The sequence below is a fragment of the Bos indicus x Bos taurus genome, chromosome 14 (genome assembly GCF_003369695.1).
Source record: "Bos indicus x Bos taurus breed Angus x Brahman F1 hybrid chromosome 14, Bos_hybrid_MaternalHap_v2.0, whole genome shotgun sequence".
Taxonomy (NCBI): Eukaryota; Metazoa; Chordata; class Mammalia; order Artiodactyla; family Bovidae; genus Bos; species Bos indicus x Bos taurus.
The window spans coordinates 81,406,742-81,433,454 of record NC_040089.1 but is presented as its reverse complement, the minus strand read 5'-3'; the positions used below and the strand labels follow the sequence as shown (position 1 = coordinate 81,433,454).

General features: G+C 39.3%; 1 protein-coding gene across 7 annotated transcripts in view; it reads left to right on the top strand.

Annotated features, from left to right (window-relative positions):
• Window positions 1-26,713, top strand: part of TAF2 (TATA-box binding protein associated factor 2) — an 88,320-nt gene that overhangs the window by 20,553 nt on the left and 41,054 nt on the right. For 6 of the 7 annotated variants that reach the window (XM_027561681.1, XM_027561680.1, XM_027561679.1 and 3 more), the window contains 14 exons: window positions 3,077-3,195; window positions 4,919-5,060; window positions 6,269-6,500; window positions 8,786-8,970; window positions 9,936-10,049; window positions 11,198-11,297; window positions 13,050-13,135; window positions 16,254-16,389; window positions 19,183-19,337; window positions 19,985-20,099; window positions 20,386-20,495; window positions 22,001-22,066; window positions 23,375-23,627; window positions 25,579-25,719. In XM_027561681.1, the coding sequence (XP_027417482.1) occupies window positions 3,077-3,195; window positions 4,919-5,060; window positions 6,269-6,500; window positions 8,786-8,970; window positions 9,936-10,049; window positions 11,198-11,297; window positions 13,050-13,135; window positions 16,254-16,389; window positions 19,183-19,337; window positions 19,985-20,099; window positions 20,386-20,495; window positions 22,001-22,066; window positions 23,375-23,627; window positions 25,579-25,719 (1,954 nt within the window). Of the gene's footprint in view, window positions 1-3,076; window positions 3,196-4,918; window positions 5,061-6,268; window positions 6,501-8,785; window positions 8,971-9,935; window positions 10,050-11,197; window positions 11,298-13,049; window positions 13,136-16,253; window positions 16,390-19,182; window positions 19,338-19,984; window positions 20,100-20,385; window positions 20,496-22,000; window positions 22,067-23,374; window positions 23,628-25,578; window positions 25,720-26,713 lie in introns of those variants that run through there. The other variant, XM_027561684.1, reaches the window with a different exon arrangement.

Genomic DNA, 26,713 nt, shown 5'->3' with positions numbered 1-26,713 from the left:
TTTGAGATTGCATCCAAGTACTGCATTTCGGACTCTTTTGTTGACCATGATGGCTACTCCATTTCTTCTAAGGGATTCCTGCCCACAGTAGTAGATATAATGGTCATCTGAGTTAAATTCACCCATTCCAGTCCATTTGAGTTCGCTGATTCCTAGAATGTCGACATTCACTCTTGCCATCTCTTGTTTGACCACTTCCAATTTGCCTTGATTCATGGACCTGTCATTCGAGGTTCCTATGCAATATTGCTCTTTACAGCATCGGACCTTGCTTCTATCACCAGTCACATCCACAGCTGGATATTCTTTTTGCTTTGGCTCCATCGCTTCATTCTTTCTGGAGTTATTTCTCCACTGATCTCCAGTAGCATATTGGGTACCTACTGACCTGGGGAGTTCCTCTTTCAGTATCCTGTCATTTTGCCTTTTCATACTGTTCATGGGGTTCTCAAGGCAAGAGTACGGAAGTGGTTTGCCATTCCCTTCTCCAGTGGACCACATTCTGTCAGATTTCTCCACCATGACCCGCCCATCTCGGGTTGCCCCACGGGCATGGCTTAGTTTCATTGAGTTAGACAAGGCTGTGGTCCTAGTGTGATTAGATTGACCCACGCCCAAGGTAAGAGAAACCCAAGTAAGACGGTAGGTGTTGCAAGAGGGCATCAGGGGGCAGACACACTGAAACCATACTCACAGGAAAACAGCTTAGCAGACTCTTATAAAGCTGAGCTTATAGTTGCCATATGACTCAGCAGTCCCACACTTGGCTGTTGGTACTGCAGAAATGAAAATTAAATTCACATAAAAACTGATACACGGTTGTTTGTAGCAGCTTTATTCCTAATAGCCAAAAACTGGAAAGAACCCAGCTGTCTTTCAGTGGAGGAGTAAACAAACAATAAACAATCTGTGGTACAGTCTGTACGGTGGAATACTGTTCATTATAATAAGGGACAGACTGCCGGTACATGTACACCTTAGATGAATTTCAAAGACATAGTGAGATAAAAGCCAGCCTCAAAAATGCATCCTTATGATTCCATGTGTTTGGCACAAGGGGCTCGGGGATGGCGGAGCTGTCCCGTATCCCACTCGTGGTAGCGGCTACACACACTGACATTCACAGCGCTACATACCAAAGGGAGAAAGTTACTTTTACTGCGTGATAATTAAAAGAGAAAGACGGTATGTCAAAAAACATATATTTCTTTTTTATTGTGGTCCTGGAGTTTTTATGCCATTTATTTCACACATTTATCTAACAGAAAGGCAGTGTTAAAAGTACCAAGAAATTGGCTTAACTGCTTTCAGAACCTTGTATTTTGTAGTTTTTAGAGCCGTGGTTGGTGTTACGTCCTTCCTGGTTAGTGTAGAGCTGCAGGTGGGGGACGAATGGCCTCTGTCATGTTGCGGGGGTGTAATGTTTTCTTTAATGGCTCGTCCTGGTTTATTTTCCCTACAGTCATTCTGTAGAGGACATGAAACTTGTCTTCTCACAGGTTAAAGATGTGTTCAGTTGGTGAGATGTCACCGACTGTCCTTGGTGGCTTCATCTCAGGGCATGACGACTGGCGTGCAGGTCACAGCAGCGTGTCTCACAGAATCGCGTCTGATCTTCCTTTCTTGCTCTCGCCGTTCCTTGCCCTCTTTCTTTGTTCCATTTCTTCTGTGTTACTTTCGCTGGTTGCAGTGAGGAAATGTGATCTGTGTGTGTATGAATGTATATGTATATGAGTTACTTTATGGAAAAGATAGAAAATCAGATGAGAACAGTGTTTTCATACTTCCATAAGTCTTCTGTTTATGGCTTTCATCCAGTGGGAGATAAGGCCAAGTGCCCACTGAACAGGTGCTCAGCAGGAAAGACCCTGCAGTGCAGGAGGTGTGGGCGTGACCCCTGGGCCGGGAAGACCCCCTGGAGGAGGGCATGGCAGCCCCCCGAGCTATTCCAGCCTGGAGAATCCCCTGGAGGAGGGCATGGCAGCTCCCCAAGCTATTCCAGCCTGGAGAACCCCCTGGAGGAGGGCATGGCAGCCCCCCGAGCTATTCCAGCCTGGAGAATCCCCATGGAGGAGGGCATGGCAGCCTCTCGAGGTATTCCAGTCTGGAGAATCCCCTGGAGGAGGGCATGGCAGCCTCCTCGAGCTATTCCAGTCTGGAGAATCCCCATGGACAGAGGAGCCTGGTGGGCTGTCCCCACAGAGAGTGGGACACGGCTGAGCTACTAAGCCTACCTATTGAAAGTCCCCTGGCATTTAGAGGATGTAACGGTGAACCACACAAATGCTCCCCTCCTTCATTGAGCTTATGTTGTCATGTACTCTGGAGTGAGGAGGAGCAGTGTTATATTTTGAGGAATTAATCTTGACTCGTTTTAAACATCTTGAATTTCTGTCAGATTATAAAGCTTGTTGAATCCATTCAAACTTTTGCCAGATAGATAATACTTATTTTTCAGTCCTACTGTATTCTTCACACTTGTATCAGGGAATTGTAGTGGCTTTGGCATTCTAAAATTGATGAAGGATGTGATAGTCATAATAAGCACACAGCATTGGTGAACAGACTGTTAATAGACACATACGCCACTGCGCTTGTTGTTCACTCCGTCGTGTCCGACTCTTTGCGACCCCATGGACAGCAGCATCCAGGCCTCCCTGTCCATCACCAACTCCCGGAGCTTACTCACACTCATGACCATCGAGTCAGTGATGCCATCCAACCATCTCTTCCTCTCTCATCCCCTTCTCCTCCTCAGTCTTTCTCAGCACCAGAGTCTTTTCCAGTGAGTCAGCTCTTTGCATCAGGTGGCCAAAGTGTTGGAGCGTTAGCATCAGTCCTTTCAGTGAATATTCAGGGTTGAATTCCTTTAGGTTTGACTGGTTTGGCCTTCTTAGACAAGTTTTTGTCTTGGGCAATAAATCTACAGTTAACTTGGCTAAAAAGCATTCCTGTGATTTATGTAAGATGATATAATGCTTATAAACAAGTGGTGCCAAGTATTTAAGAAAACATTTGGTGAAATACGTGTCTTATTGTTAAGCCTGGCTTTCTCTCTTCTTTCCCCTCTCCCCAGGAGAAATCTCAATTACTTTTCCAATGCTTATGCGGCTGCGGTTAGTGCTGTGGATCCTGACGCAGGGAATGGGGAGCTGTGCATTAAGGTTCCGTCAGAGTTGTGGAAACACGTCGATGGTAAAATATCAAGAACATATTGACTGTACAGTTAAATTATGTTGGTTTCAGTAACTAAAAGCTTTTCATGAAAGTTTATGGTATTGAAATTATAATCAGCTGAGATTCACAGGAGTTGAAGGTTTTTTCCTTAAAGATAACTGGCTAATAGGAAAACAGCAATCAACAAAAAGCAGCTCATTTCAATGTAGTTTTTAAAGTGAAAGTTATTTTAAAAAACAAATGGATGGAATACTTTGTCAAGATTTCAGAACTCATATGATACTAAGTCAGTTTAGAATTACAGAGTTTTGTAAAAGGAAGGATCCTAGAAAATCATCTTATTCAGTTTCTTCCTTTCGCAGAAAAGCAATCTGAAGTCTAAAGACAGTAAGTGACCTGCTGAATGTGACTGATGAGGAGAGGAGCCAAGGCTAGAACCTGGGGTTTCTAACACCCACTCTGCACACTTTTATTATTTCTAATTCTTTCTTTTCCTGTATAAAGTTACAGCTATTTTAATTATTATACATCTCTGCCTACCTTTATTTTGCTGTATAAAATTAAAATAAGGAAGTAAAGTACTTTGTTTTTGCCTTTTTGGGATAGTTTGTGTGTGTGTAGTTGGGGGAGGAGTTTATTTTTTAGAGATATTGCCTAATTTAGGGGAAAGGCATGGAAGGTCATCATTGTATATTCAGGGGTTGGAAAAAGTCCATATTGTCATGTTGGGGGAAATGAAAAGAAACATTTTTTTTTAATCTTGTGAATGATGGATATGTGTGTGTGTGTGTGTTCAGTCGTGTCCGACTCTTTACAACCCATGGACGGAAGCCCACCAGGCTCCTCTGTCTGGGATTTTCCAGACAAGAGTACTGGAGTGAGTTGCCTGTTTCCTCCTCCAGGGGATCTTCCCGACCCAAGGACTGAACCCGAGTCTTCTGTGTCTCCTGCACTGGCAGGCGGATTCTTTACCACTAAGCCACCTAGGAAGCAGCCTTGGGAATGCAGTGCATATTTATTGCTTAGAAATAAAGCATAATGAATAATGCTGCATAATGTCAGTTCTTGGGTGATCCTTCCCACCTACCCCACTCCCTGCTCCCACTCCTCAAAAGTCACAAGCAGGATTAGCAGGATATGTGGGAGCCTAGTAAGTGAACAGACTTGAAAAGTAAGTTTTGAATGGGGTCTGGAAGGCCGTCAGTGTCCTAGGTGGTCGTTTTGAACTTTTTTTTTTTTGGCAGTATAGCACTGCCAGAAATGTTGAGAGGAGAATATGGTATGATCTGTGTTTTGAGAGCCCACAGCTAGCAGTGAGTAGAATTGAGTGGAGATAAGGACACCAATCCCTAGGGGCTCAGCTGGTGAAGAACCCGCCTGCAATGCGGGAGACCTGGGTTCAGTCCCTGGGTTGGGAAGATCCCCTGGAGAAGGGAATGGCTACTCACTCCAGGATTCTGGCCTGGAGAATTCTGTGGACTGTAGTCCCTGGGGCTGCACAGAGTCGGACAGGCCTGAGCGACTTCACGCTTGCTCTAAGGACACCAGGAGAAGCAGGTTGCTGAGCTCCTGCAGGCAGAGATGGTAGCAGCCTGCATGGGGTTAGACAGTGTGGTGTTTTTAGGTAAAACTCAAGCTTCGATTCCCACTTTCTGTTCAGTGTAAGTCTTTACCCTTATTATGTCGACTGCTGTTACCTAATATATATTTATATGTCTGTGTATGTATTTATTTGTTGCAGAGTTAAAGGTCCTAAAGATACACATCAATTTTTCTTTGGATCAGCCAAAAGGAGGTCTGCATTTTGTGGTACCCAGTGTAGAGGGAAGCATGGCAGAGAGAGGTGCTCATGTGTTCTCTTGTGGGTATCAAAATTCCACAAGGTAGATTACCCATTCTTATGTATCACAGTTGATTGCATGTTTTCAGTTGTATTTTTCTCTGTACGTGTGTGTATGCAGTACAGGTATTCCATGTCGGATGAGAATTGTGAACCCGGGCCGCAGCCGCTTTCCCCTGCTGGATCTTGCCCCTTTGATGGCTCTTCCTCAGCCCTGTCCTCCCTCCGCTCCTCTTCAAGTCTGCTCTTCTAAAGTCATCTCAGTTCTTTTATTCTTTAAACTTTTGTATTGAAGTAAAACAACATACAGAAAATTAATGAATTGTAAATAGAAAGCTTGGTACCTTTTCAGACTGAACAGATTCCTGTAATTCACACTCACACCGAGAAGAAGAACGGTAGCGTTATTAGCACTGCAGTCCCCACGCCTACCCACTTCCACTCACTGCTTCTCCTGATGGCCTGAGAAATAACCTCCATCCTGAGCTCCAAAATGCCGTAGACTAGTTGCACCTGGTTTTGAACTTCAGTAGTGGAAGCACACGTATGTGCTCTGCATACCCGCCTTTCTTGTGCAACTGTGGAGTGAGATGCGCCTGCATTGTTCCACCCAACTGTAGTGCATTCTCGGAGCTCGGTAGTTAACCACGCTATTGAAATACTCTGTTTTTTCCTCAGACTGTTAACTCCTCCAAGCCAGGGATATTGTCTTATCCTTTTTATTTCAGTAACAAGTTCAGACCCTGGTACACAGTAAAACCTGATCTGAGTAGAACATTGACTAGAAATTTAATGTCTGGCTTTATCAGTGCTGTTTAAATTTATACAGTGCATCACATATTCCAGAGAAGCAGTTTCCTGATGTATGGAATGGATTCTGAATATTGTATTTTTTAAAACTTGATTGTAAGCATTTTTCGTTCCCAAAAATGAATGCTACATAAAAACTGAATATATAAGTAAAATTATTTTTAATTAAAAAATCAGAAACTCAGACTTAGTTACTTCTTTTTGGGGTTTAAACTGGAGGTACCACATGATGTATTTTATTAATATTGCCAAGTAATGTTTGGAGACAGGGCTGTATCTTAAATCACATTCTTTTAGGTTGCTCAGTAGAAAGCATTAGTGTGCAGAGATCTAAAAAAAAATTTTTGTATGCATTCTGTAAATGTTAAAATAACTTCTATGTGGGAGGAACAATGTAGGTTACATTTTCAACATTTTCTGTACTGTTGATCTTTGTTCTAGATTTTGGTTCCCATGTGTTGATTCATACTCTGAATTATGTACATGGAAGTTAGAGTTTACAGTGGATGCCGCCATGGTGGCGGTTTCCAATGGAGATTTGGTGGAGACTGTGTATACCCATGACATGAGGAAAAAGACCTTCCATTACATGCTTACCATTCCAACATCTGCATCAAACATCTCCTTGGCCATTGGACCTTTTGAAATCCTCGTAGATCCATATATGCATGAGGTAAACTGGGGCTTCTTGCTCCCTTCTCTCCTACTCTTTCAAGCCTGATCAGGGGAACATGAACAAAATACCAAGTTTTTCTTAATTCTTTTTTCAGCTACGACAGCTCTCACTAGAGAGAAAGGTTTTTTAATCTGAAATGTGTAATGACAATAAACTCTTCATAAATTTTCGTATTTTTTTCATCAGAGGGCTTAGTGTTCCAAAAGAGCTTCAAGTAACTTGGTTAGTTACTTGGTTAATATTGGTTTATTTCTATAACTGATTTTTTGTGGAACTTCTTTGAGTTTATGAATGTTCTAGTTCCCTCTCCAGAACCTGAAATATTGCAGTTTCAGAATTAAAAAGCAAGATTTATTCTAACTTCAGCAAATGTAGAGGGAAGAGAAAGGTTAAGGCAGGCAGGATTGGAGCCTGGGTCAGTGAGCTCACTGAGGTTTCCTGCAGTTCCCTCCACATGTCTGATCCTAAATCAGGGACCAGTTGATAAGCCCTGTCGTGCTGTTAGGCCTCCTTAAACATCACGTTTCTGTTGGGTATAAAGTGATTCGTTGGTTATTGACCCTCGTAGTCTCCGTGTAGGTTTAAAGTAACATTTGAATAAATCCCTTAATTCACAAGGTTTATAAAATCACTTATGGAAAATATTCAAGATATTTTATGAATGGTTTGCTTTTGGTGTCTTAACAATGACTCTTAAAAGTATTCACTGCTAAGATGCAGTGAATTTTACCATTTTTGGTAAATGATCAACTTTAAAATCAAAATTTGATTAGTACCTGGTTCATATTTTGGAAGAATTTTTCATTTCCCACTGAACCACTGGATGGGAAAAACATAAATGTCAGTCAAGAAATATTTTTCTTGAATACTTAAAGTCGGTGACTTAGTCTTTCCCTCTTAAATAAAGTTTCTCTTGTATTAGTAGATTTGCTATCCTGTAGCTTTGTTTAAAAGCGAGTCTTTTTTGATGAATAGTGTTTTCTCTTTTGTCTGTGCACCAATAAGAGTGCTCGTCACAGTGCAGTTTGGGCCCTGACACTAGTAATCCACACACGCTCGTCCTTCACTTACGGTCGTCTCTAGTCTGTTCTTTCATAATGTTGCTAGAAGAGTAGTTTTTTATTGTATGTTAGAAGCTTTCCTTGCCTCCACATCCTGCAGTCATCAGATCTCTTTAGCATGGCTTTCAAGAGCATCTAGAATTTGACCCTAATAGTCCTTTCTAGCTTTTTCCTCATTTCTTTTCTATTTATGTTTGTTCAACATAGTTTACTTATATTTTTTTCAACCAAACCATATTTTGTCCTGTCTTTGACTCCATTTGCAATGTCCTCTTTTTCTGTCCATACCTGTCAAACTTTTGTCCAGTTCAAAAAGATTAGCTGAGATCTAGTCTTCTTCATAAAGCCTTTCTGGAGCATTTTGGTCAGAGTGCCTACATGCTCAGTTGCTCAGTCTTGTCCAGTTGTTTGCGACCCCATGGTCTGTAGCCCACCAGGCTCCTCTGTCCATGGGAGTCCCTTGGCGAGAATCCTGGAGTGGGTTGCCGTGCCCTCCTCCAGGGGGTCTTTCTGATCCAGGGAGCAAACCCCCGTCTCCTGCGCTGGCAGGCCTTCTTTACCCCCGCGCCACCTGGGAAGCCTGCTGGTCAGAGTGATGATGTCGCCTTTGACGTTACTCTTACGGCACAAAGTCATAACAAGGGGCAGTGAAGCAGTAGGTGATATATGAGTGTTTGTGTCCAAAGTGGGATGTAGTGGAAGAAAGTCTGAATTATTATTTCTATTGCTGGCATTTCTTATCTCCTCACTACCAATAAGCCTTCCCTGCAGCCTTCATATTGTTCTTTGTATGTGCTGAAGATGGTCAGCTTTTAATTATGTAAGATAGTACTGTGATGTGCAATATTCACTAGGTTAGGTTTATGAGTAAAAGGCAAGTTTATAGTAAGTCTTAGAAGTTTAGATTATTTTTGTTTTGTATGCATATGTAGGAGAAACTTTTAATTTGTAACCAAAGTTATATTTTCATTGGATCTAACCTAAGCATTTCATAGACATAAAATCTATCATGAATATTCTGATGCATTGAATATTTCATAAACATAATAATAGTAGTCACTAATTTCATACCAGTGTTTTATCTCAGTGCCATGGATTTGTTGTAAAAATGAGGGGAGGGGAGGGACTTAAATGCGGCTTCATTTGTAATTGAGATATTTAGGAAATTTAAGATATAAGTTAACTCTTTATTTAATGATCTTCCCTGCTTTTTGTTTTTAGGTTACTCATTTTTGTTTACCTCAACTTCTTCCATTGCTTAAACATACCACATCATATCTTCATGAAGTTTTTGAATTTTATGAAGAAATTCTTACATGTCGATACCCATATTCCTGTTTTAAGACTGTATTCATTGATGAAGCTTATGTTGAAGTGGCTGCGTATGCTTCCATGAGCATTTTTAGGTCTGTATCCAAATTTGAAATGACTAAATTAGGTTCATGATGTGAAGGTTATTGTGATCATTTTTAAGATGCATTTTGAACTTTTTCCCTTCAGTTTAGCTATGAATGGCTTTGTAGAAATTCTGTGTTTTCAAAATGTTTAAATGTAGAAAAGCATAAAGAAAATTTCAAAATAGCCCAAGAGAGTCAATATATTATCTTTATCCAGAATTATCTGCTACTAATACTTTATGTATTTGTTTTAGTCTCTTTTCTGCTTATGCACTTAAACAAATATACAAAGTACTATATGGATATTTAGTGGAGTTTTTGTCCTAGCACCATATAAAAATTTCCTAATATCATCAGAAATTTGTATATAAAAAAATGAGGAAAAAACTTTATTTTCTTTTTTCTCTTACCCACTTTATCTCCCTCCCTTCTTTTATTCCTTGAAAAGTTCACAGTTTGGAAGTTTTATGTCTCAGGATCGGTATTTTTTTTTTCTGCATCTATTTTCTCTTCTGTAAAATGGACATAGTAGTAGTGTTCCTGCATTCTTCAGAGTGGTTAGAAGATCTGATGGGTCAGGGTATTTGAAAGTAAATATTATAGGACAAAAGTTAATAGTATTATTAGGAAAAGATTTTTGAAATTAGAAGACCCCCCTTGTAAAATTACTAGTCTCTGATGAACATATCAATTTCTGATTGCTGCTGCAACTGCCTAGCCCCCAAAAAGAATATTCATATTTTTCATGGAAATTGGTGGGGAACATTACAGCCCGTACTTCAAACAAAAGTTACTAAAATATGGATTTCAGCTAAAATTTGAAAAGATGTGAAAGCTCTTGGGGAGAGTATTCTGTTTTTTCTCTGTTATGTCTTAGTTGAATTCCATCATTTTAAAAGTGTGATTATTTTATTTTGATTGAAGAGTTATTTATTTCTTGGTTATAATTAGCTGTCTGCTCTTTGAAATTCCAGCACGAATCTGCTGCACAGTGCTATGATTATAGATGAGACACCTTTGACCAGAAGGTGTTTAGCCCAGTCTTTGGCCCAGCAGTTTTTTGGATGTTTCATATCCAGAATGTCTTGGTGAGTAATTTCAAAGTTCACAACTCCTGAGAATAATCAGAAAAGTTTATTTTTATTTTCTTTTCCTGCAGCATAAGTTGAACTTTGTTCTAACTGCAGATAATTAACAGACACTATTCTGTATATGTTTAAAGGAAAAAAATGAGTATAAATTTTATCCTAAATTTTTGGCCATTTCCTCAATATGTCAGTATAATCAGTTCTGTAATTTTCAATAAGGTAAGAATTTTGATAGTAGCAGTTCCTTAAAGAATTGAATACATACTGTGGATACGAGGACTTGAGTGTGCAGAGAACAGCGGTTAGGGTCTGATGCCGGCCTCAGTGCCCTAGCTGTTCCTACGGTGAAGCAGTGACCCTCCACAGTGCTGACAGTGCTGTAGGGGTTCCTGTGAGTGCCTGGTTTTGAACTAATTTACTTGAAAAATGTGAGAAATAAAATACTTTTTGTTTTCTTTCTGATTAACCTGAGGTAAATTTGAAGAAACAGACAAATTCCCTTAAGATTATAACCTACGATTATAACATATATTGATAGTATATAAGTCTTGATTTCTTTTTGTTTTTTCTTTCTGGAGGGTGAAGGACAGAGGGTAAGGCCTCTTAATTTATTATTTCCTAAGACACATAGTTTCGCTAAAGAATAGTCTCTGAAACATGTAGGCAGAATATTTGAATGAATGAATAGATAAACATGAATATATACCTGAATGAACAGTGTCATTGTCTTTCCTCTTAAGAAACTAAGAAATAAGTGATTAAACTTCAGGTCTTAGGGTGCCACTATAATTATGCGCGGGGCTGGCAGTGCTGGAGTGTGGGCGTTGCAGAGCTGAGCCGTGTGGTCCTGGCTGTGTGCCTGTGGTTGCCCAGAAGTGGGCGGTGTGGGTGGGCCTGGGGGAGGAGTTCTGCCAGAGGGAGCCCAGAGCAGGAGCCCCGAGACACGCGGGGGGCAGCCAGAGGGAGTGGGGGACCAAACAGTTTCAGGACTTTCATCTTCTTTAAACAGGCAGAGAAGTACTTGCTATGCTTGCTCTGTTACCCTCTTTGGCCTTATCGGAAGAATTCTTATTATTAAAATAATAAAATTTATTATATTTTATTTATATTAAAATAAATAATATATTGTTATTTGGCTTTTTGCTTAGGTCTGATGAATGGGTATTGAAAGGAATTTCTGGTTATATTTATGGTCTTTGGATGAAAAAAACTTTTGGTGTTAATGAATACCGCCACTGGATTAAAGAGGTAAAAGCAGCTGGATCCATTTATCTACATAGAAGTCAATAAGACATGTTCGTGTTCTCCAGATTTTCCTTTATTTTTAGTAACTATAAAATACTTACTGTTAATTGAAAGCCCCTGATTTTTTCTGAAAAAAATGAGAATCGTTTTATAGAGACTTATCTATTTTATCTAGTTTCTGTTGCTGTTGTTGGCCTCCAAAGACTTTTGCTAAGAATGAGAATAAGTAAGCTCCTTAAACATCAATTCAGCTATTAGATATATTCCTGCTCCTCACAGTAATTATTTTTAATGTAGTTCTGTGGCATTAATGTAATTTCTAAGGGCTTCCTAGGTGGTGCCAGAGGTAAAGAATCCTCTTGCCAGTGCAGGAGACACAAGCGATGCAGGTTCAATCCCTGGGTCGTCAGGAAGATCCCCTGAAGTAGAGAATGGCAGCCCAGTCCAGTATCCTTGCCTGGAAAATTCCTTGGACAGAGGAGCCGTACTTTCTAAATTTGTTTAGACTTAGAACCCAGATTCTGGAGCCAGTTTGCTTTCACTTTTATTCACTCCCAAGCTTTATGATTGGGGCTAATCTCTCCAAGCCTCTTGTATCAGGAGAGTAAGCAGTGGCAGCGCCCACACTGCGGGCAGGGCCTGCAGCACCCGGGTCGGAGGAGTACGCCCCGTACGCTGCCTAGTCCTGCAGGGCATTCAAGTTCTCTGTTGTTTCTGCATCTTTTCCCATTATTTAAAGATTTTGGCCAAACCAAAAAATCCATTGTATTTTGCCCAGCCCATTCTGTTCATATGTGTTTAATTATCCTGCTTATCTTCTCCCTTCTCAGTTGGAAAAAGTTTAGCCTTTAATACCCTCATTAGATGGGCCCTTTTTATTCTCCCTCTTTTCTCATTTTATGTACCTTGGTCATCTAAACCTGAACTCCAGTAAGTGAAAAAGTAATTGTCAAAACTCAAACACTGAGAATTAAGAAACAATCCATGTATCTACAACTGGACAAGTCCATTTTTGAGTTCAGAAACTGTTAATCAAGGGGGAAATGTGACATACAGCATTTATGGTATTCCAGGTACTGTTACAAACATTTTATAAGTAATAACCATCTTAAACTCCTAACTACTCTGTCATTATTTGCATTTTACAGAGAAGGAAACTGAGGCCCAGCGGACTTGCTTGGCTAAGGTTGCATAGCTAGCGAGCAGTAGATCCAGGCTCCAGACCTGGCCTTTCACTGCTTCACTGGTTTTTGCCACTTCTCTGTCCTGCTTGTGTGCTCTCTGAACCAGTCGTGGATTTTCAGCACAGTTATGGTGTCTTTCTTTTCCACTGAAACTTTTTTTTTTTCATTTTGACCTGTGTCATATTAGAGAAAAATAGAGTTTTAAAATCATAGATTCCTGATATAATTTTATCCTTATCCGTTTTTACTTGCTTAAATCCTCCACCAGAAGCAAAATACAGAGAAGGAAGAGAGAAACTTGGAGAATGGGTCAGAGAGGTTGGGAAGAGCCACTAGGAAATGTGACTGGGCTGCCGGCCGCCCTGCGGTCCCACAGGAGACATGGCTATGTGGCTCCATCTCAGCCAGCTGTGCAGTCTGCTTCGTTTATGAGAACACAACTACTCTCCAGATACATTTCATTTACTTTCGGAAATTTATGTTCTGATTCCAGGAAATTAGAAATCACAGTTTAGGTCTAAAGTTTAATATGGAAAATAATTTTCATTGGCCTCTGTTTTTACATCCTTAGGAGCTGGACAAAATAGTGGCGTATGAACTAAAAACTGGTGGAGTTTTATTACATCCTATATTTGGTGGAGGAAAAGAGAAGGATAAGTATGTTTATTGTTCAGAGATGATATTACAAACCTTGCTTTATGAGATTAGTCTTAGAATCACTTTTGTGCATAATGAGGCCCATACAGGCCACAGAAGTAGTCTATCCTGAGACCACAGATACCAGTAATATTCTCATTACTCCTTTCATTACTGTTGCATGAGGTGGCTGTAGATGGATTTAAACATTTAAAAAAACCTTTACATTAAAAAAAGAATTTTAAAAAGACAGTGCTTTTTTTTTCATGTTAATTTCCTAATGCTAATATTAATATATCATACTGTTCTCATAGAAATTTAAAAATATTGGAACAAGCATTTTGCTTATGTATCACTGATTAATTTTTTAAGTCTAAGTAGGTGGTTTCATCATCAACACAGCCTGCCTGTACCTGTTTATCTAAATGGCCAACTATCTAGACGTTTATTTGCTCTTCCCTTTTATTTCCTTCTCTTGTTTCTGTCTCTTAAGTCACTGTAAAGGAAATAGCCATTATTGCGACATAATGGTGCTAGCAGGAATTCTTCTTTGTCCTAGGATCCATGAGTTCACTAACAGAATATGAACTGAATTGGATGGGAAATTTTTTCTGTATTTTTACTATTAACTGGAATTTTATGTTTCCTTTAATTATAAATGTAGATAACAGTGCTGTGACTTTGCCAATGTAGAAATCATGAATGTCATCCTATCACATTTTAAGTGTTAGCAGATATCTTGAGATATGTTTTACTCTCAATACGTTAAAATTGCAACAGTAGGCCACTGCTGCTGCTAAGTCACTTCCTAGATCTTGCTATTTGATGCGTTAGTAAACTAGCACATATATTGGTGATGTCATAGTTTTAAAAAATATTTTGATAGCTGTTTCTCATTATAGTTGGTTTCCTTTGTAAACTTGTATATTTTCTGTGCGTTTACAAGCAGTTTTTCTCTTGTGGTCTGTAGGATTGATGAGGCTACCCAAGTGTCTAAAAGTACAACAAAGGCTAAGCGACTGGAATTTGTTCTCCAGGAGTCTTTTCTTTTGTTGAAGCATGGTCACGGAGATAAGATTAAGTCAGTGGGAAGGCATAGGAGTTTGGAGTTAGACAAACTTGGATTTTTATAGTTACTGATTTTTGTGAGCTAAAAAAATTATATAGCCTTTCTAAGTGTGTGTGTATTTTAATGTGTCAAACAGTGATGATCTGCCTTAATCATAAGGGTTACTTGAGATAAAGCTTTAAACATAGTATGCACTCATCCAAATATTAGTTCCTTTCACTTTGTTCTCTTGACCGCCTGCTATCTGGCAGTTTCCTGGCTGTAATTAGAGCCTTCCCATTGTGTGCAAGTATTATTTACACTGAATGTTTTTACGTTGTTTTGCCTGTTTATTTAGTTCTGTCTGTATGTTTGATTTTCAAAATTTATGTGTAAAAATAGCAGATGAATGCATGTTCTTTGAGGAGATGCAAAACAGTACAATTTAGAAGCTTGTGGAATAAAAAGGAAAAGATTTTGTTTAGCCCTCTTTTACCACGTCTCACTCCTACCACTTCCTCTCCTTGGAGATAACCATGATTATAAATTTGGTATATTGTCTTCCAGACCTCTTTTTTTTTTTGGCTTTTGTGTGTATATGGCAGTCACAAAATACACTTTAAGTATGCGTGTTACTGTACGCTCCTCTTTTTAAGAAGTCAGTTGTGTCTGTATCCTGGCGAGCAGTCCGCAGCTGTACACGAGCTTTGTTGTTGTTGCTCAGTGGGGTAGTTGTGTCCGACTCGTTGCGATCCTGTGTGCTACACACCAGGCTCCATGGGGTTCTCCAAGGCAAGAATCCTGGAGTGGGTTGCCATTTCCTTCTCCAGTGGATCTTCTGGACCAGGGATTGAACCCACTTTTCCTGCATTGGCAGGTGGATTTTCTACCACTGAGCCACCTGGGAAGCCATACATGAATTTACTTTGTTCTGTTTGCATGCTGTATGTACTATTCCATTATACCTTGGAGTTTATGTAACCCTTTTCATATTGCTATGCATAAGCTCAGAAGTAATAAGTTTAAAGGTAATTTTTCAAATATCAATTTAACAAATATTTTAAATTTCAAAATGCTGTATTTTTTAAGGAAGTGTAATGACTCCCTGGTGGCTCAGATGATAAAGCATCTACCTGCAACGAGGGAGACCCGGGTTTGATCCCTGGGTTGGGAAGATCCTCTGGAGAAGGAAATGGCAACCCCTCCAGTGTTCTTGCCTGGAGAATCCCATGGACGGAAGAGCCTAGTGGGCTACAGTCCATGGGGTTGCAAAGAGTCGGACACGACTGAGCGACTTCACTTCACTTCTTTCACTTTAAATGACTATTCTTACATATTGATTGTGAGACAATAACTTGGTAACACTAATTTTGAAGGGTAATTTGTTGGTACCAATCGAAATTCTAAAATGGGTTCAATTTCTGTTATCATATAGAAATTATTCTTCTAGATATTTGCCATAGAGAAGTACTTCCATATGTATTAAAAGTTAGTCACTGTAGCAGTATTTGAAATAGTAAAAAAGTGTAAACACTTCAGATTTTCATGTATGTCATAAGTCTTTCTGCTGACTGTGCCTTTCGTTTACTGATAATCTCTTTCATCATGTTAGAATTTTTCATTTTTACATGGTCAATCTGGTCTTTAAGTCCTCTGGATTTTATATTTTTCCTTATGAAGATTTTCCCCATCGCAAGATTATGAAAAGAAAAATTTTTCCTTAATTTTTTTTAGTACTTTTATCATTGTTTTTGTTTTAGATATGTGGCCCATCTTGAGTGGTTCTTTGTGTATGCTTTAACCTGGGGATATTGATTGGATTTGCATTGACTGTAGGAATGAATTTGGAGAGCATTGAATTATTTACACTAGGATGTTTCCATTTATTCAAATTTTCATTTATGTCCTTTCATAAAACTTTCTAATTTATTTATAGTTAAGTTTATTTTTAGATGTTTCCTAGTCTTCATTGGTCTCATACTAAGTAAATTTCTCAGGTATTCCCATGAAGTTTTTGACTTAGTGTCTTGATGTAGCCATGAAATGTATTATTTATTTCATTCAGATTTGTTACAAAACCTGTCTCCTCAGCCCAGCGCCCCACCCACACTTCTCCATAAAGCACCCGCACACGCTGTCCTGGGAGTACTACACTATGTTCCAGTGCAAAGCTCACCTCGTGATGAGACTGATTGAAAATAGGATCAGTATGGAATTTATGTTACAAGTAAGTAGTAAAAACTTGATAATTGTAAAGAAAGGTCTTTTCTATATGCATATAATCTGAATACTATTCTGTAGAATAGGAATCAGGGCATCTGGCTTTATAGGTGGAGTTGTTACTATTAGCTATTTGTCCAGTAAGTAAACTGTTCTTTTTTTAAAAAAATTTATTTATTGAAGGATAATTGCTTTACAGAATTTTGTTGTTTTCTGTCAAACCTACACATGAATCAGCCATAGGTACACATACCTCCCCTCCCTCTTGAACCTCTCTCTCTTCTCCCGCCCCATCCCACCCCTCTAGGTGATGCAGAGCCCCTGTTTGAGTTTCCTGAGCCATACAGCAAATTCCTGTTGCCCGTCTATTTTACATATGGCAATGGAAGTTTCCATGTGCTCTCTCCGTACATCTCAGCCTGTCCTCCCCTCTCTCATGTCCATAAGTCTGTTCTCTATGTCTATTTCTTCACTGCTGCCCTGTAAATAAATTCTTCAATACTATATTCCAAGATTCTGTATATATGTGTTAGAATACAATATTTATCTTTCTCTTTCTGACTCACTTCACTCTGTATAGTAGGTTCTAGGTTCATCCGCCTCATTAGAACTGGCTCAAATGTGTTCTTTTTTATGGCTGAGTAATATTCCGTTGTGTATATGTACCACAACTTCTTTATCCATTCATCTGTTGATGGACATCTAGGTTGATTCCATGTTCTAGTTGTTGTAAATAGTGCTGCAGTGAACGATGGGATACATGTGTCTCTTTCAGTTTTGGTTTCCTCAGGGTACATGCCTAGGAGTGGGATTGCCGGGTCATGTGGTGGTTTTATTCCTAGTTTTTAAGGAATCCCCAGACCGTCTTCCACAGTGGCTGTATCAGTTTACATTCCCACCAACAGTGCAAGGGTGTTCCCTTTCCTCCACACCCTTTCCAGCATGTATTGTTTGTAGACTTTTTGATAAGGACCTTTCTAACAGGTGTGAGATGATACCTCACTGCAGTTTTGACTTGCATTTCTCTAATAATGAGTGATGTTGAGCACCTCTTCATGTGTTGGTCAGCCATCTCTATGTCGTCTTTGGAGAAATGTCTGTTTAGGTCTTTTCCCCACTTTTTGATTGGGTTTTTTGTTTTCTGATATTGAGTTGTGTGAGCTGCTTGTATATTTTGGACATTAATCCTTTGTCAGTTGTTTCATTTGCTATTATTTTCTCTCCTTCTGAGGGTTGTCTTTTCTCCTTGCTTACCGTTTCCTTTGCTGTGCAAAAGCTTTTAAGTTTAATCAGGTCCAACTTGTTTACTTTTGTTTTTATTTCTGTTACTCTAGGAGGTGGGTCATAGAGGATCTTGCTTTGATTTATGTCATGGAGTGTTCTGCCTGTTTTCCTCTAAGACTTTTAGAGTTTCTGGTCTTATATTTAGGTCTTTAATCCATTTTGAGTTTATCTTTGTGTATGGTGTTAGGAAGTGTTATAGTTTCATTCTTTTACATGTAACTGTCCAGTTTTCCCAGCACCATTTATTGAAGCCGCTGTCTTTGTGCCATTGTATATTCTTACCTCCTTTGTCAAAAATAAGGTACCCATAGGTGTATGGAGAAGGCAATGGCACCCCACTCCAGTACTCTGCCTGGGAAATCCCATGGACGCAGGAGCCTGCTAGGCTGCAGTCCATGGGGTTGCTAAGAGTCGGACACAACTGAGCGACTTCACTTTCACTTTTCACTCTCATGGATTGGAGAAGGAAATGGCAACCTACTCCAGTGTTCTTGCCTAGAGAATCCCAGGGATGGGGGAGCCTGGTGGGCTGCCGTGTCTGGGGTCGCACAGAGTCGGACACGATTGAAGCAACTTGGCGGTAGCATAGGTGCAGCGGTTTATTTCTGGGCTTTCTGTGTTGTTGCATTGGTCTGTATTTCTGTTTTTGTGCCAGTTTTCCTGTTCTTTTTGTTTGTGTTTCCCCAGATACAGAGTGGGCATCAATACTTGACCCACACAATGCAGGATTCTTATGAAGATAAAATTAAAGTGTGAGGTTAAAAGTAAAACTTTTATGCTAGGATTTTGTTTGGCATTATTTAGAATGTTAAAGATGAAGTGCCCCATTTAGAGATATTTTCAGCAGGAAAAAGCAAATTTATCTAAAAGATGTTTATTTTTTCTGTTGCTAAGTTCTCCCTTATGTTTAAGCAAGTTTTAGTGGAACTTGCTGAGATGTTCTAGTTGAGGTAATAGAAACCACTTGTATTATAAATGCTTAGCCATTTTTTTTCCATTGGTAATATTCTTAGAGGTAAATGAAAAATAACTTTTTAGTAATCTTTTTGAAAAAACATTTTAAATTTGCCTCAAAATTAAGTTTCTTGAATCCTCTATCCTTCACCTTGCCTTTGAAGAACAAAAATATCAAGTGAGAGGTGGTCTGTAAAGAGCCAGTCCACTCTTAGAGTGGCGTAAATCCACACCAGCGTTCTCAACTTCTTACAGCTCACGGCACAGTACATTATAAATGTATATTAATATAGTTCCTAAAAACACAGTGTCACTGTCTGGCCAGGACATCATTAAAATTCAGTTATGTTTAGAAGAATAGTTTTGTAGTCTGGCTGTTTAAATATTCTCATGCTTTACTGCTCATAGTTTTTAACTAAAAACAGTCTTTGAAGTAAGATGTGAAGTTGTTGTCTTCTATGATTGTCTATAAGAAACTTACATTGCAAAGTGGGAATAGGACAGGATTGAAAGCGATGTATAATTGTGTTACACAGATATACTAAATGATACTTTCTTACAGGTTTTCAATAAACTGCTAAGTTTGGCTAGTACTGCTTCATCTCAGAAGTTCCAGTCACATATGTGGAGTCAAATGTTGGTTTCCACATCTGGATTTTTGAAATCCATCTCGAACGTCTCTGGCAAAGACATCCAGCCTTTAATAAAGCAGTGGGTGTATCCTTTTCTGTAGTAGTTGAGCAAAGGAGGGAAGACTGTTTGTATAAGGGGAAGAAGGAAGAGCTTTGGGGGATAAAAGGAGGCAATTAATGGTAGATGTTGCCAGGAACTGTAAATCATTTCCTCTGAGGTGCCAACCAGTCACTGAGGCGCACACGTCCATACACATCTGTATTCGTGAAGTTTCGCTTCCTTTAAAGTGCCTCTTAGTGTGTGAGTGCAGCAGTAGGCTTGATGATCAGGGAGGTAAATACGCGCCAGACAGGCCTGTGGGGCCACTTGTAAGATGCAGTGGTCTCATGACTTCCCACGTGGCTGGGGTTGGCGCAGCCTGCATGGTATCTGGGAACTTTTCGGTTGTTACATTTTTTCATTTCAAAGCACTTTCTATATTAATAACCCTGTAGAGTGGTTTTGCTTCTTTCAAAAAAACTAATTCCTTCATGTTTCAGGATCTTTTTTTTTAATCTGGGAAAACATTTTTCGCAGGAATTTTGAGTGCTTTGCCACCTGGTGTACAGTGGGGTATGCTCTCGAGCTCTGCACTGGCGGGAATGTGTTTGAGAATCTCACACCCTGATGAGTACTGTGTTCTGTTTAGTGCGTGTTTGTCCCAGTATGCAGATTCCTTCACAGTTCTGCAGAGACCAGAGTGGAGTGGTAAAATTTTACGGAAGTTTTGCCTTTAATAGAAAGCGAAATGTCTTGGAACTGGAAATAAAACAAGATTATACATCTCCTGGAACCCAGAAATACGTGGTAAGTTTTTTTTTCCCCAAAATGGCCTTTTTGCACCACTTTCTGCCCAGTTTAAATAAAGGAAGGGCCTGTGGGTGGCGGGAAGGAGGGCCTGCTTTTAGAGGCCTTGGGGAAGCAGTCTCCCAGTTCCACCTCCTCCTGCACCGGCTGCCCTTCTGTGTCTCCACATGCAAGTCTTATACAGTGTTGTTTAACATCGTGGTGAATATTCCTTACGTGTAAGAATACATGTGATTTGTTTTTCTTCTCCTGGCACTATCTTTGAACGGCATGTTTCTTTTTAAAGGGGCCACTTAAAGTGACAGTACAGGAATTAGACGGGTCCTTCAACCATACACTGCAGATTGAGGAGAACAGCCTGAAACATGACATACCTTGCCATTCCAAAAGCAGAAGGTAGGCGCGGCCCACAGTGAAGCCCTGGTGTGCACCTAACTTTTAGATAGAGGACATGTTATCTAGCATCTTTTTTTCCCATTTTACTTCAAGTTAGTATTACCAGATTCCTTATCTACTTTCTGTTCTTGACAACACTTTTATCCTTAGAATGAAACAATTAATTTTAAAATTTAAGTATGAGAATCCTTACTTTGTAGGAACAAGGGGAGGTGGAATGGAAGTTTGAGTTTTGGGAGCCAGGAAAAATTCAGGACAGATTGCTTAGGGTTGTACTTACTTATCTCATTGGATTAATAGGTATAGAAAATTTGGAGGAAATGAACATTGACTCTAAAGAAAGGAGCTTAGTACATACGTCATGAAAAGGCCCCTGCCTTCTCTTCCTGTGTCTGCTTTACCCCGCGTGTTCTCCGTGTCACCGTGGCCTTAAGAACACTGGAGATGCCTTTCTAAGGCACATTGCCAGCCCTGGTTCATCTTCTATTTACTATGCTTTTTCTTTACCACTCTTTTTTAACAGCCATTGGCACATACTCTGACTAATGAAAAACGAGAACGTTTTTGTTCTTTGCTGGAGGAGTGTGTAGCAATGTCAGAATTTGAGGAACAAAAGTTTTTTACTCATGACTGCACTTAGGTCATCTCAAACAAGTATCTCGGTTGATTTTGAGTCCTTTAGAGAGCTTGGTTCTAAAGTCTCCCTGTAATCATTCTCTGTGAAAATTCTTAGTTCAAAGGAGATCCTTCTTCTTTTTGCTCTGTCCACCTTTGACATTGGGAGCGTCTGATTGCTCCCCTTTCCATCACGTTTCCTTGGCTTTGTTTTCTCAGGAGTACCAGTGTGCCATCTGCTTATTATCTGGCGTGAGGAGCACAAGAAGACGGTGCTCTCTTCCTGTTTGTATTTGTCCTCGCGTGACCATGCATTTAGTGTAGTGTCCAGAAGACTTAATTATTCAGGAGTAATTTGCATGGAGGCAGTTGCTTTTGTTTCGGCTCATCATAATCTTATGCATATTAATTAATTATGCATGTTAATCCATACTGTGAGGATGTTTTGTAGTTAACTTCTTCATTTCGTATAGGACAGCACCTTGCATGTATAGCACATGTTCAGAATTATTCGTTTCTCATTTCAGGCCTATGTTGTTGTTTTTAATAAAGCATTTCTTTATTGGTAGATCTCTTATCTTCTTGTATAAAATTTCCAGGTACCAGTTCTTGGAAATATGTATATGTTTTAAGTTGACATTTAATTAGATATTTCTGACTTTTGTTAAACATTGATCAGGAAGACCTTTTAATATCATTTACTTCATTCTCTTAAGTTTCAAAGTAGACAGGTTTTGTTGTGTTTAAATTCCATTATATTGTCCCTCTCTTCCTCCTTAGCATATCTTTCAACACTACATGCGATTCTTAATTTGAACTTCAGCTGCTCTTTATCTCTTGTCAAAATTGGAAATGTCAGAATTTTCGAACTTACTTTTCATTAAATGTAGGAATAAGAAGAAAAAAATTCCACTGATGAATGGTGAAGAAGTTGACATGGATCTTTCTGCAATGGAGTAAGTTACTTAAATTCAAAGATACAGTATTTTCTGCATTCTCATTTGTTGTGTAGCATACATCTAAAAGTATGTAAATGTCCTGAAATTGGTGCTTCTAAAACTTTCAAAAGGCAAAAGAAACTTTATGTTGATAACAGATTGAACATAAAATTATAATTAATCAAACAGAGAAAAGTAAATCTAGCCTGGCCTGGATAAAATTCAGAGGAAATAGCCTTGCTTCCCCGGTGGTCTCTAGAGCAGTGCTTCTCAAGTTGAAGTGCGTGTGCAATACTTGGGGATCTCCTTAGAATTTAGTTTCTGACCCAGCATTCCAATTGAGTGCTGACGGCTTGCGTTTCCAGTGAACTCTCGGATGATACTAGTTCTCTTTGTCTTTGGACAGAGCCTCAGGGCACTTTGAGGCCTCCTGTGTTTGCAAAAAGCAATTTAAATCTCATTCTACATTTTTTGTGGTGATACTTACTGATTGACAGCATTTTATTTTTAAATATAATGTAGCTCAAACTTTATTTTGCCTGTCCATATTGTGCCTGTGTATTTTTTAATGCCTATGTATTTATAAAAATGTAAATATTTATAAAAATAGAAAATATCTGTAATTGTTTACTAACTTGGGTACCAAATATCACTGCTATTTATTACACAGCTTATATAATCTTTTCATATCAAGTGTCTCACCTGTATTAAGTATCCAGTAGTATTTGTTGAATTGTATTAATATTTCAAGTGTTATTCTTTTGTTAAAAGAGACTAGTTTTTTAAAAACTGTGTTTGAGACTTTGAGAACTACCTGAGAATAAATTTGTGCTGTGCCTCTGAACTATGATTTCAGGACTTTCTATTTGATAATGATCATCATGAGACTAGCGTTTTTAAAAAATATTGAAAGTCAGTGGAACAAGTTAATTTAGTAAATTAATAAGAAGTAACTTTAGTCATAGATTGATTTCTAATAAAGAGTGGCATTTGTAACCATTGTCAAGTGTTAAGCTTTAGGAAATAAAATGAAAAAATTTGGTCCCATTTTCCCTTTGCACACTGTGTAATCACTAATAAAGTCCCCAAATTATTATTTTCAGGTGGAGTTTTTTGTTTCAACAAGACTGATATAAGTTAGACATATTAAATATAATGGGAAAGTTGTCAGTGTGATTTATTTAAAAAAAAAAAACAAATACAGTAAAACTCCAGGCAGTTTTGAATACTGCATGGAGAAGGAAATCTGGTTAATAAATGCTGTGTGTTTGTTTTATAAATATTTGAAGTGGGAAAGAGGGAAACGCGCCTGCTCTCTGCTTTCAGTGCCGACTCCCCTCTGCTGTGGATCCGGATCGACCCGGACATGGCGGTGCTGCGGAAGGTGGACTCTGAGCAGGCGGACTTCATGTGGCAGTACCAGCTCCGCTACGAGCGGGACGTGGTCGCGCAGCAGGAGGCCATCTCGGCCCTGGAGAGGTTCCCCACCCCAGCATCCCGGCTCGCCCTCACGGACGTCCTGGAGCAGGAGCAGTGCTTCTACCGAGTGCGGATGGCCGCCTGCTTCTGCCTCGCAAAGGTGAGATTATTCGCAGTAGAGCGGGAGGAAAACGGCAGTGCAGTAAAGAAACAACCCTGAAGAGCACTAGGTGAGATTATTCGCAGTAGAGCGGGAGGAAAACGGCAGTGCAGTAAAGAAACAACCCTGAAGAGCACTGAGACTGCTCTGCAGCCGCTCCTTTACTTGGTGGGTTGGTCTTCTTTGCCACATTCTTTTAGCAAGACTGATTTGAAAGAAACATGTTTTGACCTGAAAATAAATCGTGTGTTCAAGTCTTGTGCCTGTCAAACTGAAAGTCAGGTTTTAAAACCAAAGAGAATTTTCCCCATTTTATTGAATTGCCATGCACATTGTTAAAGCAAAGAATGTAAGCAGTTCCTTGGTTTGAAGGATATTTTACCTTATGGTACATGGCATTCATTCATTCATTAATTTATCCCACTGTGGTGGCGATTTCTTGTTGGTTAGAGCTTAGTATTCAGAATAGGGATATAGAGTTTAAAATGATAGATTCTATCATTTAACATTCTACAAAAGTTAATTTATTAAGAAAAGTAAATATTTTTCTTTAGATACAAAAAAAAAGAAACATGTAACTATAGAACAAATGAAAATCAAAAAGCACTAACAGATATTCGACCAGAAATACTTACTAGGTTCCAGGTCTTTAAAAACATCTTGATGATAAGTTCATTCCCATGTATTGACTGTCTTGCTTTCCTCACTGCTATATCTACTTGTCCAGTATTTCAGCAGATTATAATGATTTATATTTGTTTCACCTTTAATGGTAAATAGTGAGTAGTTAGACTCCTTTATCTACTCAGATATGTAAGGGAAATGTGCTTTTCTTTGATAATCACCTGCTGAGGGTGTAATTTTATTGCTTCTGTAAAGTTCTTGTGATTCTCTCAGGCTAAATCCTTAGCTGCTGCTGCTAAGTCGCTTCAGTCGTGTCCGACTCTGTGTGACCCCATAGACGGCAGCCCACCAGGCTCCCCCGTCCCTGGGATTCTCCAGGCAAGAACACTGGAGTGGGTTGCCATTTCCTTCTTCAATGCATGAAAGCGAAAAGTGAAAGTGAAGTCGCTGAGTCGTGTCCGACTCCTAGCGACCCCATGGACTGCAGCCTACCAGGCTTCTCCATCCATGGGATTTTCTAGGCAAGAGTACTGGAGTGGGGTGCCATTGCCTTCTCCGTAAATCCTTAGCAAATCCGTAAAATTACAGCCTGTGTTATTTAAAGTTAATTGTAATTTCATTCTTTTCAGCTATGGTTTTTATACAGACTTAAATTAGGTTTCTTGGTGGCTCAGATGGTAAAGAATCCGCCTGTAATGCAGGAGACCTAGGTTCAGTCCCTGGGTTGGGGTGATGCCCTGGAGAAGGGTAAGGCTACCCACTCCAGTATTCTGGCCTGGAGAATTCCATGGACAGAGGAGCCTGGTGGGCTGCAGTCCATGGGGTCACAAAGAGTCAGACACAGCTGAGCAACTTTCATTTTCAAAGTATCAATAACAGAATGTATTTTCTTTGTAATGTGTTCTTACAGACTTAAGTGGTAGGACTGTATTTGCCTTATTTTTCAGTTAGGGTAGAGTTAAAAGCCTTATTTAAAGTCCATGGTGATGTTTCTACCTGATAAATTTAAAATATTAGAACTCATCTGCCTAAATGGATAAACTTAGAAGTCTTTGCAAAGAAGATTTCTTAAAACATAAAAAGAATGCTCCAATTTAGAGATTAATTAGTAGAAAATAGTTAAACGCGTACATAGAATTTTAGGAGGGGGGAGTTTATATATTTTCTTGGCAATGATACTGAGACACTGAAATATGTTAAAGTTTTAAGAATTGAAATCCTTGGGAATGAATCCAGTATATTGATAACTTTCAGAAAGCTGTTTTATTTATTTAAAAATACATTTGCCGTGGTGACGGAAATTATTCCATTTTCTAATTATTTGCAGATTGCAAATTCAATGGTGAGCACGTGGACAGGACCACCAGCTATGAAGTCGCTCTTTACTAGGATGTTTTGTTGTAAAACTTGTCCAAACATTGTGAAAACAAACAACTTTATGAGCTTTCAAAGTTACTTTCTACAGAAGGTACAGCTTCCCTTCAGGTTTTTTTATAATTATTTTATGCCAATATCAGTATATATTCGTTTACCTTGGGGACTCTCCAAATATTATTTACTTTCTTACAAATTATTTTGTCTTTTTTCTCTTTTTGCTTCTGAAATACTTTCCAAAGTTTTGCTTGTTCTTTGGTTTTATGAACTGTGTGTAAGTGACTCACTGTCCACATTAATACTGAGGTCAGTAGAGATGGGTAGTTCCTGGGGGATGGAGAGGCTTGCGAGTCCTTCTGATGGCTGTCCCTGTCGAGGTCCACGTCAATACTGAGGTCAGTAGAGATGGGTAGTTCCTGGGGGATGGAGAGGTGCTCGAGTCCTTCTGATGGCTGTCCCTGTCGAGGTCCACGTCAGTACTGAGGTCAGTAGAGATGGGTAGTTCCTGGGGGATGGAGAGGTGCGCGAGTCCTTCTGATGGCTGTCCCTGTCGAGTGTGGACAGTGTTTCTGGGCCAGAGACAGTGTGGCACACAGCTCCAGGTTAGCCCTGGCTCTGCTGCTCACTAGCAGTTTGCAAGAGGAGAAGTCTTTCAACTCTAAGCCCTGGTTTAGTCAATTGTAAAGTTTATCTTTTTGAGAATTAAATAATATCAAGCATGTGAAGGGTTTTACACTATATTTTTATCACATAGTAAGTTGTTTATAAATGGTAATTTAAAAAGTGGTGGTGTGATGAAGTCACTGTTTTAGGAAGCGGTGTGGGATTGGCGGGGTGGTCAGTGTTTGGGCAACTTGGAAATCACTTGTAAAATATTTTGAGAAACTTAATAATAACGAACGCAGAGATTAGATTAACTAGATTGAACTAGAAGGATTAAAGCTGAAGAGTATGAGAAAAGGGAGACATGTTAAGGATAAAGCAAGGCTGAGAAAGGGCATTTTAGGTTTTATTTTGTGTAGAGGGAGAAAAAGCTTGAGGCATGTTTGGCACAGACAAGAGAACCAGTGGAGGAGAGATGAAATGTT